We start from the raw sequence: 19,145 nt of genomic DNA on the forward strand, positions 1-19,145 counted from the left end.
TTCACTACTACATTTTCAGGTAATAACAGTGTATAGCATTATCTTTGAAACACAATGAAATATTTTCAGGTAATATTTTAATGAAAAAAGATTAGTAAAAGTGTAAGATTGTACTATACTTTCTACAAAAAATTGGTAGAATTGTTTATTATTAGTCTATCTTTTTCGGTCCAGCTAGTTATAATTAATTAATAGATTATATAATTTTGCAGGTACTATGTATTTCGTATTTGTTCACTTAACTAATGATAAATTTGCAAAGCATCCATCAATTCGGGAGCATAATGTGTATAACAATCCAAAATCCAACTTGTTATTTGCTTTTTTATTATAATAAAGAATTGTCTTGGATATTTCCAATTTCTTCTTCTTTCTCATACCTAGCTAAGAGCCGTACCCATTTTCTCATCCTTCAAGATCAGCCCGAATTCGAATTTTTCGGATCCAAGTCTGAACTCTCAAATGTTTTATATTGTGAAGGCCCAGAGCATGCATAGTGGCGGAGCCAGAATTTCTAAGTGAGGGTGGTCAAGATTATACCTACGTATCACATTTACTTTAAAAAAAAAAAACAAATTTTTTTAGGTACAAGATTCGATTTCTTGACAACTTGCATACTATCACATGGAAAAAAACCAACTCCTCTACACCAAAATTAATGACAATTAAGAGCAAATTTAATTAATATCTTGAGCTAAGGGGGAGGCCAAGGTCCCCGCCAGCCCCCCTTGACTCCGCCCCTGCATGCATGTCCATTTCTATCCCTAATACAGTAATACTTGATCGGTAATTACACTTGTACAAATAACCAAAGCCGGGGTAAAAAAGTCATTTACGTATTACTACATCACATTAGGATTTCTCATCGTGAGAATGACTTTCTAATATCCATTTCTTCTTACCTTAAAAAAAATAAATACAAATAAAAAATCGAAGTACTTTTTTTTTCCCCCTAAAGTACTCCGTAATTAACAGTCTTTGGCAAAGTACATATTACGGAGTACACGCTGTACACTAAAAACAGCTGGGTGTCCGTGTCAAATCCCTGTTGAATTATTTTTGGAATTAGCTGTAATCCCGGGACCTACTATTTTTGTCACTCTAAACCAGTACATCTAATTTGACTTTTTATTTCTATTTTGTTGTAACAAAATTATTGACTTCCTTTTCATCTTACGGGCTAGTTATTTGAATATTACGCCATTAATAACGACCTTGCTTTAAATGTGTTATATTTATAGCTTCATTTTCTTTCCAATTGTAGTCTACTAATTTTATAATAATCTTTAATTTATGTGTTGTATGTAATTACAAGCATTTTTGCCACAGCTGTCTAACAAGTTGTTAGTTAGACGATAAGGATCTAATTAATCATGTATTGGTAATCATATATGGAGTTCTTTAATTTGATGATTACCAATTCTGCTACATATAGTTGGTGTTAATCCTTTGACAATTCTCCTTAATTTATGTGATCGGCATGCAAATTGTGTTAGACTAACAACTACATACTTCCTCCTATCTGTATTTTTATTGCCACATTTGAGTTCCTCTTTCACCATTTATTACGAATTTATGATATTTATGTACACAAAAACAAATATCTGTACTTTCAAACAGTGGTGGGTTTAGAATGGATCATATTGTAAAGATAAATTTTTGAAAATTTATTACTATTGTATTATTAGCGCTCTTTTTTATTTTTTTATTTTTTTTTTTTTTTTTTTTTTTTGTATCTTATACTACAGCTCATCATTTCAGCCCAGTTCTGTAAATATGAACCGATCCTAACTCTTAGCTTAGCTTAATATTGACTTTTCCAAATACTGCAATAAAGAAGGATTACATATTAGGATTAGAAAGAGTATACGAGAATAATTTCAATAGGAAAACTAGTAAAATTTTGTTTAATAATCAATCAATAAAATAATTGAGGTTATTTATTTATTATGATGAACTAAGGTTGGATACTCCGTATTATGGTATAAGATGCTTGTTTTATGTTCAATGTCTATTTTTCGCGTCTAAATCTATTTATAGGTACAGCATACAAGCAACCATTCATATGCCGGCTTGATGATTAAATTAATAATTATAATTATAAAAATATACTTCTAATGTTTAATTAACTATTTTCTTTATCTCTAGCCGCTTTCTTTGCTGTACTTAACTTAATTAATTTGTTTGATATCAGTTTTCCCTGTCAAATTACGACAAGTAATATAATAGTACTGAGTAATAATTACGGAGTATAATACTCTGTACTATTAATTACTCGTATTTCAACAAACAAAAGTAACTACATATCTTTTGTCAAAAAGTAACTACATATCTAAAAGCTTGATTGGAGTATTGTTTTATATTTTAATTTTAGAAGTTGCTAATTAATCTTATCTTGTCCTAAGATATATATAAATCAATACATATTCTAAGAAGATTTAACATGTTAATATAGATTAGATACGATCGATAACCTAATATTTGTAAAGTAAAAAAATAAGGTATTTAATTTCCTTGATGACCTCGTTACCAAATTTCATAGTAGTAAAGTTTATCAACTTTAGAGGAAATGCATATACATTATGCCCAATAACTTTAGGAGATAATCTTGTTTAAATGGTATTAGTCAACAAAGTAATATTACGCTACGAGTAAATATTTTTTTGGGAAACTCTCTTTGGTGAACTCCAACTTTTTCATTTTCTAAGTGGTAAATGTTCTTAAATTTTATTATCAATGGTAAACTTAAATTATTGATTACCATTGATAAGTGTTATTTTAATAAAAATTCTTAACTATGGTTAGTTTTTTATTTTTTTAATAATTAAATTATTTTCAAAATATTTTTCAGAAAAAAAAAACCTAAACCCCTCCCCCACCCAACCTAGCCACCGGTAACCCTTCCTTGCCGGTGTCCATGCCTCTGCCGGAGATGCCCGACCTCCCCCATCGACGTCGACGCCCAGCCACCCCCGCCCTACCTTCTCTCTTTCCCCCATCCCGATATCTCCCAGATCCCGGCGCCCCAACCACCGACCCCCTACCCGATTTCAGCCACCATCTTCATTCCCTTCCCCGATTCCGACCACCAACTCCTTCCCCCCTACCCGATTTTTGCTCTAAATGGAGGATTTATGCTCGAATTTGCTCAATTTTTATGGGTTGGTGTGGGTTCGAATTTCTTAGGGTTTTTTTTTGGTGTTTTGCTCGAAATTGGGGGATTGTAGCTCTGAATTTTTTCCGATTATGCATGGGTGTTGATTTGATTGCTATTTTGTTGTTGAGTTTGATGGGACTTTAGGATCGAATTTGCTCGGATAATCGGCGATTTGGTTGTTGAATTTGTGGGGGTTTGTTGGTCGAAATTCTGAGGGTTTTGGGTCGAATTTCTGGGTGATTTTTGGTCGAATTTCTGCCGGCGGTGGTGGGGGAAATGGGAAAGAGAGAACGTGCGGGGCGAGCGGCGGTGGGGGAAAAGGGAAAGAGAGGAGGTGCGAGAGGTGAGGGAGGCCGGACATCGCTGGTCGAAGGTGGGGAGGCCAGGCGTTCCGGCTGGGGGTTGGCCGCCGGTAGTGGTGCTGGTGGCTAGGTGAAGGGTTTGTTTGTTTGTTTTTTTATTTATTTATTTATTTATTTTTATAAAAAATATTTTTAAAGTATGTAAAAAAAAAACCTAACTAACTATGGTTAAATATGTAGTTAAATTTAATCATTAATGTTATATTTGATTAAGTATAAAAATTTAGGTTTACCATTGATAATAAAAATTAAAATTGTTTGCATTTTGCACGTCATATCCATGGTATACCTAATTTGATTAAGTATAAAAATTTAGGTTTACCAAAGAAAATTTCCCTATTTTTTTTGTACAAGTAAGTTTGCACTTTGCAATTCTCAAGAAAATAAAGTTGCACTTTAAACTCTTGTCTCCCAAAACTCAAAATAAAAAGTTTGCATTTTGCACGTCATATCCATGGTATACCTAATTTGTCGACCATAAAACATTACAACCTACTATTATCATCTCATCTCGTCACCTCGATCATCTTCATTCTAATTGCATTGCTTTTTAGATTTGTAAAATTAAATGAATGTATGCTATAATACTTTTTATTAGCATGAAAAAATGATGCTTATATCATTGTATTCGGGATTTGTTTATTTGTACTCTATATTTTCAGTTCTATGTATCTTTTTTTTTATTATTATTATTTTTTTTTAATTTTTTACGTGTATGAGTATATCCCTAAGGATGTACATCAGTATATACATGGTTGCTTGTGTCGTCTCTTTAGTGAATTAATTATATGAGAGCACTTTTTTTTAGTTTTTAAAAACACTTTATACTCCCTTCAACAAAGAAATATATACTTTATATGATATTTTTTATTAGTATAAACAAGAATTTATGCAACATTGTAATTTTAGTTAAACTAAACACAGTGGCTTGTCAATACATTTTACCCTCTCCAACGTATTCCGTGATATAAATTCAATTAAGTAAAAAATGTATTTTATTACCTCCGTTAAATATTAGTTGCAAGTTTGGGGTAAATATTAGTTGCAAGTTTGGGGTAATATTTGTGAGATATAAAATATTTCAAAATTGTAACTAATATTTAACAGAAGTAGTATATGACTGTAATTTTAGTCTTAAAGAAAAATATAGTGAAAATTTAACAATTTAAAAATATATACAAGTACTAAAAAGGAGTATATATATCTGTCTATTGATAAGTGTTGTGCTCGTTTGCTCAATACAAGTTGAGCAAGGCTTGCTTTCTTTCTATAGCACAAACTTTGTAGATAGTAGAACAAAGTCACTTGGAAATATTCATTGAATGAGTGACCCCTTTTCTTTTTCACCTTTTTTTTTTTTTTGAAACATTTTCTTTTTCACCTTTTTACTTGACATCTTTTTTTGGTTTGAGTCAATAACTTATTAATTTGTTTCAACTTTAACCTCACTTTTTTCACTCAAATGACCCAACTAAATCCCTCTTTATATTGTTATTTAATGGTTTAATTTTGTTTTATTACGTCCTTTATTTGGTCTTATATGTCAAGTAGGACGATAAAAAGTAACAAAAAATTAACAAAAAATTGTTTTTTACTATGTATTTAGGGCCTGTACTCTTTTCAGATTATTTTCTGTTTAATTCAGTTTCGATAAGTTCAGTTCAATTCTTAATTTTCTTCTTTCATAAAATATTCAATTAAGCTCTGTTAAGTCAATCAGAACAGACCCTTAGTATTGATGAGATATAAACTTGTCGAATATAAGGCTATATTCTTCAATTTTCATTTATTTATAACCATTAAAATGACCAACATACCACTTATTTTCACGCATAAAAAACCACTATACCCTCATTTTCTAATAAACCGTTATTCTAAAGTTTCCCATTAACAAGGAGGTTAGTATCCCAATAGTAATCACTAATTTTACACCAATCAATTATCAATGGAGTATATAATAATTTATTTATACAATTAACAATTTTGCTGACCTAACAAAAAATCCCAGATTATAACCTTTGCAAATATATTGTCACCATTTTCTTTACCTGATTTGCCACTTCAAAATCAGATAAATAATTAAGTTAAACACATATTTTCAAAATTAATAAATAAATACACGTCAGGGTCATATAAAACAAAATAAAACTATATTATATACATAAAAAAAATAGTACCTTTGACGTAACTTCGTCGAAAAAATAAAATCTCCCACAAATTGTAGGCTATATATATTACTCACTCCTCTCAATCTAAGGCACATGCTCTACCAACAAAACCAAGAATACAGCTTGGCTTTGTTTACTACTCTTTACATATTCTCAATTTTATTCATTTTCCCAAAAGAAAAAGATAAAATATACTATCTTATTTTTACAAAAACATTAAGGCTAAGATCGCGGCATAAATTTTGGTTCAAGTACAAAATCATCACTTAGATTTGAACAACGTTTCAGATTTTCCAGATTTCAGGTAAGAATTATTTTGAATCACATCTAATGTTTATGCAATAACATGTTTTTTCAGTACTTACGCAACATGCAGGTGTACCATATTTGATGTGTGGTCGTATGACTTTCAATTAATGAATTTATTCCCGTATAATGTTTTTACCTTTTTTTCGCGGCTTAGTTATTGTACATTGGTGCATTCTAATGTAAGGTCGAGATTTAGCCGTGCTTCTTTACCTTTACTTATTTAGATACCATATTAGCAGACAATATGAACGGATTATGAGTATTAATGTTTATCAAATGATAATCCCAACCAAAAAAAAAAAAAAAAAAAAAAAAAAAAAAAAGCAAAGCAGCCAAGTCAAAATCAACTGCTACAAATTTATTTAAAGTAAACAGTAGGTGTAATTGTGTAAACTTTTCTAGATGCATCCATCTTAATTAATATTTATAAGTAGCTAATCAAATTAAGCAACTGGGTTTTAAGCAAGTGATTCATATTTTGTTTACCAGTTTTTGGTAGAGTTTTAATTATTATTAGGTACAGGTATAAATGTACTTTTCAATACTAGTTCATATTACATTTTTTGATTAGTTTGTTTAATTATTTTTGTATGGAATATTCTAGTGAGTATTGTTGATTGATTAAAAGAAATCCTTAATTTGCAGTCAGAATTGGTGATGGAGAAGGCCGGCGAGCACCCGGGATCGAACCCGAAACCAGAAGAAATTGAGATTCCAACTTTGTTTACTGTTATATCATCTAAGGAAATTCAAGGATTTGATACTATTGAAGGCATTGATAAGATTACAACAGATCAACAAAATATTGTCAGAGTAAGTTTTAATATTAATCTTGTACTAATAATATATACAAGTATTTAAGATGTAATTGTATTAATTAATTTATTATATGTTCTGATAAAAAAACAGGAAAGTGAAGTAATAATTGGGCAAAATATGAATGAAGCAGAAAGAATTCATTCTGTTTCAATAAGTATGCCAGCAACACCAGTAGGAAGTCGTTCACAAACACCAAAGAAGGTTTATTTTAATGATCAACCTCAAGAAGTTTCATCCAAAGTTGTTCCACATGGTTCGCCTTCCACTGAACCAAATACTGAGGCCAAATTTTATTCGCAACCAATGCCAAGAGCGGCAACTTATGCGGAGGGTGCGAGGTCAAGTGCGAGTGCTTCTCAGTATTCCGGCCCCATGCCAAGGAATCCTCATGTCGAACGTCTTAAGGATGTGAGGTTTGATTCTTTTAAGACATGGTCAGGGAAACTCGAGAGGTCGTTATCGCAACTTAGAGGCAAACCGGTTGAGCCTCAGCAGGAACGTAAGCCTCGTGATCATGCAGACGGCGAGGCTATGCCTGTGGATCGGTATTTTGATGCCTTAGAAGGGCCCGAGTTGGATACTCTTCGGGTGAGTTTTTAGTTTTTTTTTTAATGGCTCTGATACCATGTTAGAAGATGTAACGAGGTTATAAGTTTAACTTTTTTTTTTTTTTTTTTTTTTTTTTTTTTTTTTGCAGCCATCAGAGGAGTTGATGCTCCCGGATGACAAGACGTGGCCATTTCTTCTTAGATTTCCTATTGCATCATTTGGTATATGTCTTGGTGTGAGTAGCCAAGCCATATTGTGGAAAACCATTGCGAATTCGTCTTCCACAAGTTTCCTCAAAGTTAGCCCTTTGGTAAACTTGATACTCTGGACAATCTCCATTGCATTGGTAGTAATAGTTGCCATTATCTATGGATTGAAGTTGATCTTCTACTTCGAGGCTGTTCGTCGTGAGTATTACCATCCAATCAGGGTGAATTTCTTCTTTGCTCCGTTCATATCGCTCCTTTTCCTAGCCCTTGGTTGCCCTGCATCGGTGACTAAAGACCTTCATCAATCACTATGGTATGTGCTAATGTTCCCATTTTTGTGCCTCGAGCTTAAGATCTACGGCCAGTGGATGTCCGGGGGGCAACGAAGGCTCTCCAAAGTGGCTAACCCTGTGAACCACTTATCTGTTGTTGGCAACTTTGTTGGTGCATTGTTGGGTGCATCTATGGGTCTTAAGGAAGGACCTATCTTCTTCTTCGCCGTTGGCATGGCTCACTACACCGTCTTGTTTGTGACTCTCTACCAACGTCTTCCTACTAATAAGACACTTCCTAAGGAGCTTCACCCTGTGTTTTTCCTCTTTGTTGCAGCACCTAGTGTTGCATCCATGGCTTGGGCTAAGATCCAAGGCTCTTTTGATTATGGATCGCGAATTGCTTACTTTATTGCCCTCTTCCTATACTTCTCATTGGTAAGTTTATCTATTAGTCCTGTCAACAAAATGTTAAGTTTAATTTAGGCTAATTTTGTTCTGTTTTTGGTGACTAGTAACTTAACATTTTAAGTCCTTTGTATGTTTGAACAGGCTGTTCGGATCAATTTCTTCCGAGGATTTACATTCTCATTGGCGTGGTGGGCTTACACATTTCCTATGACCGGAGCAGCTATTGCTACCTTAAAGTACTCTAATGAAGTAACAAATTGGGTAACACGGACCTTGGCCTTGATCCTAACCGCGATATCTACACTTGTAGTCACATCCTTACTTGTGTCTACTCTCCTCCACGCCTTTGTGTTCCGGAACCTGTTCCCTAATGACATTGCTATTGCCATCAGTGACAGGCCAGTTAAGGCATCGCGTAAGAGGTGGTTTCCACACTTGAGACATGGTAGCTCAGACACTAAAGACATTGAACAGTACCTAAAGTTTGTCAATGCTGAAGGGAATAATGACTTGGAAGCTTCTGTTGAACCTCCTAAAAGCAATGAAAAGGAAAATGTTGAAGTCTAGAAATAGTCTTGCAATATGTTTCGGTCAGTCAAATGATGAAGAGCAAGGGACTAAACACGTTGTTAAATCGGATTAAGCTTCATCACTCAGCAACAGAGCCAATGAATTCTCTTAACACTGCCAAGTATTGAGACAGAGGCTTAATAATATGTGCTACTAATATATGAGTTGATCTTGTTAATTAAGTATATAAATAATTTTCGGTTTGTACATTGTGTACAAAGAGTTAGAGGATTATGAAGAGAGGTGAGGATAAGAGAAGGATCTTGAAGCTATTTTATTACTTAGAAGGAAGGTGTCTTTCCTCCAGGTTGTAGTGAAAAACTTTACATAATAGTATGAACAAGATCTTCAAACAAATGTAGAGCCTTTTTTTTTTTTTTTTTTTTTTTTTGACAAAACAAATGTAGAGCCTAGCTTTAAGTCTTGTGTCAAATTTGTTCATGTTACTACTTTTGCGAAATTGCAAACCAATTCTGATCCTTTTATACCCATTAATATTTGTGTTTTGCAATCGCATCATGATGTAACATTTGATTTGTGCTACACACACATAGTACACTGATGTGTGGGTGCGTGGAATCATGCGCACGACTTGCTTGTTCGAGTGTTCAAGAACATATGCATATATCTAAGGGAAGGTACCATTACTTGTACTTTGTAATTGATTGGGTTGGTGCGCTTGGTCTGTAAATTCTACTACATACACCCAAGTTTATCAAAGAGAAGTTGCTAATGTACCACCATATCAGTTCATACTTAATTACTTATAGTTAGAGGTGGACAGCTCAGTGAGTTGGGCTTGAGTGCTTGATTATTGGGCTAGCCTAAGCAAAATACTGTAGTCCACTAGGCTAGTGACTGTGGGCCAAACCACCAGTCCAAAAGTTTATTTTTTTAAAAAATTAAATTTTTATTTTTAAGAACAATAAAAGTGCATCACTCGAGCTGAGCCCAATATTTTCATAGTGTAATTGATCACATTTTGGCCCGTGCATCAGCGCACAAGTCACCTCTTACACCATGGTGCGTGTCTCAATCGGGCATATGTGTATCTAGGTGCATAATAAAAAATGTGCGCTAGCACAACTGTAGATTGACAAAACAATATGCATGTTGTTGTATTATTGTATGATATAACTTGTGTCATAGTAATATTATCATCATTATCAAGATTAGAAGTATTGAATTGGTTAATAGTTGGCAGATGAGGGGAAAATATTTTCCTTGTATAACACATGATTTGATCATTTGAACCTTATCAAAAATGTATAATAATAAAAAAAATGTACTATATCCTATGATTACGTGTACCTAAGCATACATTAACAATCTAATTACGTCTTGCTAGTCAATTTTAATTATCCTTATTATCTGTACCTAATCATTATACGTAAGCATGTTGCTTTATAAATTGGGGTAGAAGCCATGAATCCACTTTGAGTTGGGACTGTCCAATCCAAAAAAATCATCTTGTACATTTTTCAACGTTTTATTTTTTCTTTTTCTTTTTGTTAAAAATAAATACAAATTTCAGAAATAATATGGGTTTTGAATAGGCCCTTTTGGACCAACCCAACACATTTACTAAATATTATAGCACAACTGCACAAGGCTCAAGCCCAAGAGTATGAGCTATGTCTTTTGGACCAACCCAACACATTTACGTTTTATTTATTTTTGACGAAAAATATCCTTAGATATTATATTGATGAATCAACATGGACAATTTTACACAAGTTAGTGAGAAAATTTGTTGATATGTGACTTAGTATGGACTAGCATCACGAATTTCACGACACAAAAATATGATAAATCGATAAATTAAGCTACAATCTATTAAGTGTACATATGATGGCACAAATAAAATATCAGCACCGTCAATGTAACTAATTGAAAGTATATTGTTGAATGTACAAAATAACTTTGACACGTTTCAACATATACGCGACAACACATTGTGTTGTATTATGGGTCACATGTCTCTTATACAACAAGAATGATGAAATGTTCTAACGATTGGTGCTACTATTAGACTTTCACACGCTAATATACATCAATTCTTTTTTTTTTTTGATGCAGTAATAGACATCAATCTTCCTACCCAGTAACTTCTTTGTTGTTCATTTTACGAAAGTATCACGTTGATATATATCACTTGAAGAATTGTCTTAATCAAAAAGCTTTATATGATAACAAACTTACACTTAATGAACCATCATTTCTCCTTTTCTTATTGAATATGACATAAGATTAAGATTTATTACTTTGATGTGTGAAACAAATTAATACATCTTCTATTCCTCATAATATGTCTACTCAATCCAATCAATTATGATTCTGCTTTAGATTCTACTTTAAATCTCAATTCTTATTCGTCAATTTTAAATTTCAATACAACATTATTTATTAATTTTATATAAATACAATAATCAGAGATTTAAAATTTTGGGTAATGTTATACATGCCCTTAGGGCTATGTTTAAGCTAGACATTATTATACTTCCTAAAATGAAAATAATTTGTAAATTCATCATAAATTTACGTGTAAATCAATTTAATAAATGCTTCATTTTATCAAATATTATGAGTAGTACTTTTTACATATCATTTTCCTAAAATTTTATATACTAGTACTCTTTTTTTTTTCTTTTTTTTTTTTTTTTGGAATGACATGGTTTGGATTTCAAAGGTATAATTATTAGCTAATGATTTTCTACATAACTAGTGATTTGACAACTTTTTCAACGTGCGAGTAATTAGAAATGGGATTTGCATGTTGCATTGCACCATCCGCACCAAGTGGTTTACGACTCATGTCTGTAACGTGAAGTACAACCCATCTTTAGGTTACTGCATGCTACAGCCCAATGTGGTAGGTTTATACTTTATTGCATGCTTTTTTAGCCATATAATTGTACTCAATAGTATTTTATATTGACCTCTTTCTTTAATTTTTTGCCATGGGAATACACAATTTTGGAAATTAGCTTAGTTTCAATACTTAATTGTAGAAAACTACAAAATGAATCAAACAAACAATGCAATGTATTCACAATCAATTGATGAATCACATTGGAAAAACTACGTGGCTGTATAGTTAGTTGAATCTCAATAGAAAACGCAATTGATATTATGAAAGCGCTTGCTATATTTATTGATACAGTATTAAGTACTGAAAAGATGATATCAACATTTCGAAACAAATTTGGTCGACATATATGCACCAAAAAACTTTACGTGCATATCTCTCCAACCGTCCACCTAAATCCATGCTATTTCAAGAATTGTCCCTTCAATTACTTTTGCATAGCATCAAATTTCATATCTTCCTTTACTAGATCTCATGTAGAATATGAATTGAAATAAGGTTCTTATTAAATCTTAATTTGACATGTGACATAATCTAGCTAGCTAGGTATCGTCATAATCAACACCGATATATTAGACCATACAACTGTACAAGTACAATAAAATGAGTGAAAACAAATGAAAATACGGTTTCTCTTTTGGAATTTGGCTTGAAATGATTTGTCAACTTTTATTTATATATTTATTTACTTGTATTTAATTTTTTGGAAGTGTGACTTTTATGGGCTTTATGTTGAACTGTACCAAATGTTTACGGCTCATATAAGGTTGAAATGCCAAATCAGTTTACTGGTCCAGCCCAATGACGAATTTGGTTAATTTGTTTTATTTGAGCTGAATTTTGTTGTAAAATTTTAGTGATTATATTGTCTTTTCATGAATGAATTTCGTAGCTTGGACGTAATTAACGTTTGGATTTGATATCTTGGCATGCAGTGAGGCACTCTTAATTTGAAAAATTAATGTCAAGATTAATCAAATAACAGCGAAAATTAACGTATTAGTTGTTTTTATCTCACCAGTCACCACAATAATGCGAAGAATTTAAGGGATTATAAACAAAAATTGCATTGGTCGATATAATATATTATAATGTCATGAAGTGTCATGGTAATTTTTTAAAGGCTATAATCATGTTATCAAATCACGATAAATAAGTTTTGATTATTAAAGTATATATTACTTCATTAATAACCTTTGTTCAGCTGATCAAAGACCATTTTTTTCGATTGAACAAACGAATGACTTAATACATTGTTGATGGCTATATAACTTGTTGATTGATCACATATGTGGTGACTTATATTTATCGAGGGGTGAATTGTGGTGTTTTTATATTCTTAAGTGCCGTGGTGACCTGTAACATACATTAACATGCTTAAATAACTAGCCTCCTTGATGCCATGAATTAAATTGGATGTGACTAGCCGTATTCAAGATCAAGTCAAGACCAACATATTCAATAATTCAAATTTAAAAACACTAATAGGTTAATAAGCTAGTGTTCTCAGCACCTGAATTTTACTTATTTTGTTAGTTTTGAATTTATCTTATATAAACTTATTGACAATTATCTTGTCAAACTTGAACCCATCGATCAACCCTAATTTTATTTAATTTGAACTTTTTAACATTTATTATATATATTAAGTTAGCTTATTATTTGAACCAATTAACTTTTATTGAATGTATTAGCTATCGAGGTGTAGACAACAGAGCCTTAATGAGAAAAATAACACTAACTAGCTAGCTAAATATCATAATCAAGTCCTATGTGGCCCTATTAAACTACTTTTTTTCTAAATAACCATAATATTTATGGTAATTGAATTTTGATTGCATGGAAATTCCCCCTTTAGCTGAGGCATATGCCTTTAACAGATAGATACTGAGGGCCTGTTCACATTTACTTAATTTCAGTTCATTTCAATTCAGCTCCAATCAGTTCAGTTCAGTTTAGTTCAGTTCAGCTCCAATCAGTTCAGTTCAGTTCAGCTCTTAATTTCCCTCTCTCATAAAATATTCATTTCAGCTTAGTTCAGTTCAGTTCAGTTCAGTTCAGCTCCAATCAGTTCAGTTCAATTCACTTCATCTCAGTTCAGTAAATGTGAACAAGCCCTGAATATAACAATCTTTTTTGTGAGTGTCATATTCAACACTTCAGCAGCCTTTTGTTTTCGAAGAGAACCTTTAAAGTTATGCAAATTAAATTATAATATATGCTTTAACTATATTACGAGTTATATATACGTATAGTATATGATTGTCTTTAACTTTATAAGAAGAGCGACTCACTAGATTCGTAAAAAGATTACAAACAAAGATTAGTCAAATCAGATAGAAGCTAGACGAAGAGAAAAAACCAACATATTATATACAACAAGTATGTTGATATATCATTGGCAAATCATGCTGCTTTTATTTAATTATTACGTACGTGTTTCATTTTGGTCCTTTGCCAACTTCTCGAGTATTCTGTGTTCCAAGTATAATAATGAACGATCATGAATGTAGATAGATGTAAGGTGTTAACAAGTTTCTGTTCAGTTGATCAAATACTTGAGATAGAATCATAGAAACCTAGCTAGCTGGTTTGTATGATTTTGTAGCAAATAGAACACATTATTATTGTCGATATCTGAACAAACTCTGACCAGTCTCCTTAACAACTTGAGAGAAATTAAACATACATCTATTGAGAAGCAAACAGAACAACAAACTGAATTATAAATGTTAGCTATCTTATAAGTGATAGTATGAATGCCACACTCGCTCTGGAAATATTCGTCTTTAATTTACTTTGTACTATACTAACACATCCTTTCTTTTGACTCTTGCTTTAGGGATTCTTCTTGTGAGGGGGTTTTGATAGAGTATAAAACATTTTTTGGGTCTCAACCATCAGTTTAACCTTTTGGTTAGCTTTTGGTTGAGGCCTAGAAATATGTTTTATGCTCTATCAGTTTCTAATTGTTTCTATTTTTTTGAAAGACTCTTAGAGCATCTCCATCAATGAGCATTTTTTTGCTCATGAGCAAAAACGGTGAGCAAAAATGGTAGAAGATGTTCCCCATCAATGAGCATATTGAAAAATGCTCATGAGCAAAATGAAAATTGCTCATAGGATGAGCATTTTTTAAGATGAATAGTAATCATGTGGGGTCCACAATGCAAGTAAAAAAAGAATTAAAAATAATATAGTAGAGAGAAATATAATAGGATATTAGTAAAAGTAAGAGAGAAGATGTACTAGAGAGAGAATGAGGAAGAATTTTTTTTTGATCATTGGTGGGATAAAAATATGATTACAAAAATGCTCATGGGTTAAAAGAGAGAGAAAGTGGGTAGAGAGAGAATGAGGAAACCAATTTTTGCTCATTGTTGGGAATGCTCTTAGGGTAATAACATTTATTCACGACTAAACTACGTACACACGTTATTGGTTGCCCTGGCCTCTATTCCTTTTGCCACGTAGACGCGCACGCATTTTTTGTTTAGTCTAAAATACCTATAATAAACTTTAATTTCACCATAAAACCGCTTTTATTTATTAAATTAGGTTACTTATTTAACTTTAATTTCATCCTATTTAAATTTGTTTTAAATATATGCAACTAGTACTTATGAAATTAAGACTTTGATTGACTGGTTGATATTCGCAATTGATATTAAATATATCAATTAGGTCTACTCGTCTACAATTTACATATGCAGTGTAAAATTTGACTAAATATTCTACAAAATATCCAACATTTTTTTTTGACGGAAATATCCAATATTAAATATAGTAGCATCGAATTCTAAACAATTTATTAAGTTGGCAATAAAAAAAAAAAAAAAAAATAAAAGCCTTAGCTTTGATGTTAAATTTTCTCTCATTAAAAAATTCTTTGTGTTCCCTAAAATACTTCAATTACAAGAAGATGTTCACTTACTCCGTATTAAGATCATTCAATTCATTCCTTCGATCAATCTGTAAGTCAGTAATTCAGTATTGCATGCTAGGGTTCAAGATGATGTGTTTGTCCTTAGCTACCAATACATTACAATACTCTTACTAACAACATACTTCGTATACAGATGAATATAATTTACGTTTTTTAATCTTATAATGATATTTATTACCATATTATGTAAGACAAGTGACTGAACGGAGATAAATTAAATATTCTTGATCGTAACTTTAATTTGTTATTCAAAATCCCAGTTTTATTAAGGGTCTGTTCAAATTTATTGAGGTGAGCTGAACTGTAAAATGAATATTTTATGAGAGAAGGAAATTAGGAGCTGAACTGATTAGAGCTATATACTGAACCAAACTGAACTAATTAGAGTTGAACTGAACTAAACTGAAATTAAGCTGAAGTGAACAGACACTAATATGCAATATAAATCTTTTAGAATTTAGGCTTTTCGGAGAGAGTTATATTTAATACGAAATCTACTCATATACATCTATTGAGAATATATACACACTTGTACGATCAAATCAAGACAAACAAGAAAGATTGTCAATTTACTAGGACGCACTATAATTGCTAATTAATCAAATATTGCACGATAATATATCCATCTCGAGTAATTTGTCACTTAATTAAGAGATAAAGCTATTGAGTATTCATCTTCTAATAAAATATCGTACCAATTTAGAAAACCTAATTCTCCCTCAATGACCCTTGAGAATTTCTATCAATTTGTCAAGGACATTGATGATATTAGGGACCATTAGTTGTTGGTATAATTGGAGCTTCATTTGAAGAACTCCACATATTCAAGCAATAGGAACAATTTTATTTATTCATCTTGGACATATATGTATGATAAACACACTATTTTTGTAAACAATAGTGACTAGCAAATTAATGTTAGCAACAAATCTAGCAAAAGTACAAGTACGACTAAATATTATAACTATTATAAGGTTTTGGTCCCCCGTAAACCTAGCCTTATTACGATGGATTAGGGCTCCAAGTGGTGGAATATAAAGAACTTTGTTATCGGTCCCTAACTTTCATGATTTTCAACTAGAAGAAATCAATATACGTAAAGAAATTAGAGAAAATACTTTTTCCATTTCATATTAATCACATTTTATACGTAATTTAATTTATAATATTAATACATTATACAATGTTTTGATTAGTTTCAATAATTACATCATAACAATAAGATGATTCTTGTTAGTTTTAGATTAGCATATTATAATATACGCGTATAGCCATATAATAATACAGATCGGAGTACTATTTAGGAATAGAGAGAGTACGTATCATGATTCCAGAAGACAAACAAAAGAGACATTATCAAGGATTTTTGGAATATATGGTAGCAACGTTTGTCTATGTCTCCTTATCTCGCTAAAAGACATGTGACAATATCACTGTTCTTTCAAATTCAAGCTCAAGAAATACAACCTCTATCCCATTTGCCTATGTCGGGAAGAGAAGGCCCCTTAGCTTGTTTTAAATTTTTATTTTTATTTTCTAAGTTTGTGATGTTTATTTGTTACTCCACATTATATAATTATATATTAAATTAATTTATTGGAAAAAGATGAAGAAAATTGTTTTTTTCCTGATTTTAGTGAGGGACCATTGTATTTAATTTGTGATATAAAATATGAAACTTCGTAAGATTTTCCCACGCAATAATATCAATAACTAGAATATTGAAGTAAATTAAGTAATGAGAATAGTAAACTAAGTTGGAAAAGTAAAACTATACGAGTAACTAATATTTTTATATCATGACTTCATTTATTGTAAGATTCACTATGAGATCAATGCAATAATGGATAGGATTCAACTTAGATCAATGAATTTGAAGAGGGAAAATGTTTTTATGTTAAAAGAAATATGAGTAATAAAAAGGGTTATAATAACACGTACACATAATATTATATATTACAGTAAAAATTTGAATGAATTGAACATAATACGTTATGTGAAACGCGATTCTTTACAAAGAATTTGCTCGTTCAAATTTGTCTATGGTTGGTTGGTTCATCATATAGTTAAAAATGTTCTATATAAAAAAGCAAATTCATAAATTTTTTTTTTTTTGTCTTCTCTTCCTAATTATTTGACTAATTGTATGCTTCCATTCCTTTTACCTTTGGTTTCTCATACTCTCAAGTTTCAAAGCAAACAAAACGATTCAATCTTATTCTTAACCGAAAACTCATGTACATTAATCCAAGTTTAAAATATACATTAAAACAAGAAATAAACTTGTCAAGTTCAACTGCAATTTGTTTGAAAAAATAATATAATTGTGCTTCCATTAAAGATTTTAACTTAGTATTTAAACTAATAAAATGTATTTATTTAAATGGGGGATAAATTACACAAGTTTCATTCAATTCCATGGTTCCATATTCCAATCCATCCTTCTTAAAAAAATATAAATAAATAAATAAAAATTCATTTTATTCAAAAATATCTTTTTCAAATTGAGCACAACTTTATAATTCAAATGAGAATTTAAACATGTATGTTGGGGTCAAGCATCGACCTCAATTCATACATAAATAATCGTAGTACATATCAATTTGATGATGATTTATATTGAAAGAAAAAGGGGGGCAACTCGATTATTTAATGCATACTCGTTTTAAAATATGAGTCTATATTAGAAACAAAAGGAGGAGAAAGGAGCATCCTGCCTTACATACTACGTATATGCTCCCCTCAAAAATAAAATTAAATTCGTAGATGTTTAATTTATGCATCACCTACTCTATTTTTCTAAAATCATGTCTTATACAAGTATAGTATTTCATACTCCTATAGTCCTATCAGTGCAATACACTAGTTACCAAATAAACAATAAATTAAATGATAAATATATACAAAGTATATTTTTTGTAACGCTGTATATTGTCTTGTATAACTACCATACACACTAGACCAAGGTTTGGAATTTTTAATGCTAGAATCTATTTGATTAACAATTTTAAAATTTTGTACGTAGAAAAATTATAAAAGACCGGTAGTTTTAATTTTTTTTTTTTTTTTTTTTTTTTTTTTTTTTTTTTTTTTTTTTTTGGGTGTTTAGAAAGCTATAAGAGTGGGGTGAAAATTAATATTAAGATCTTCTAGAACTGGGAGGAAGACTCTAATCACTTGAGTTATCCTTCACTTTTAGATTGATAGTTTAAATTAACATCAAAACAATTATAATACTCCATAATATGTTCTTTCTTATTCTATTCAAAAAACAAAACCTTTTGCATGCACCCGATTTACAATAATTTTATTATATATCGAACATTTTACGAAAAGTGACCCTTTTTTCTTATAAAAGTGACCTTTTTTTACAAAAGGGACCCATATTTTCACAAAAGTGACCCTTTTTTTTCACAAAAGTGACACTTTTTTTTTTACAAAAGTGACCTTTTTTTATTATTATTATTATAAAAGTGACCTATATTTTCACAAAAGTTACCCTTT

General features: G+C 31.1%; 1 protein-coding gene across 1 annotated transcript; it reads left to right on the top strand.

The window, feature by feature from the left end:
- The first annotated feature begins 5,767 nt into the window (after window positions 1-5,767).
- LOC145631570 (S-type anion channel SLAH2-like) lies at window positions 5,768-9,215 on the top strand. Its single transcript, XM_081683678.1, has 5 exons — window positions 5,768-5,991; window positions 6,642-6,809; window positions 6,906-7,403; window positions 7,513-8,283; window positions 8,398-9,215. The coding sequence occupies exons 2-5, from the start codon at window positions 6,654-6,656 to the stop codon at window positions 8,821-8,823; spliced, it is 1,851 nt and encodes a 616-aa protein (XP_081539804.1). The 5' UTR covers window positions 5,768-5,991; window positions 6,642-6,653; the 3' UTR covers window positions 8,824-9,215.
- Window positions 9,216-19,145: the final 9,930 nt, after the last annotated feature.

This window comes from Chenopodium album, chromosome 5 (assembly GCF_948465745.1).
Source record: "Chenopodium album chromosome 5, dcCheAlbu1.1, whole genome shotgun sequence".
NCBI lineage: Eukaryota > Viridiplantae > Streptophyta > Magnoliopsida > Caryophyllales > Amaranthaceae > Chenopodium > Chenopodium album.

Bases quoted from the DNA above. Each gene is read 5' to 3' on its own strand.
- LOC145631570 (XM_081683678.1), top strand. From the start codon at position 6,654: ATGGAGAAGGCCGGCGAGCACCCGGGATCGAACCCGAAACCAGAAGAA. The intron at 7,404-7,512 runs GTGAGTTTTTAG...TTTTTTTTGCAG, and splicing joins CCGAGTTGGATACTCTTCGG to CCATCAGAGGAGTTGATGCT. The intron at 8,284-8,397 runs GTAAGTTTATCT...ATGTTTGAACAG, and splicing joins TCTTCCTATACTTCTCATTG to GCTGTTCGGATCAATTTCTT.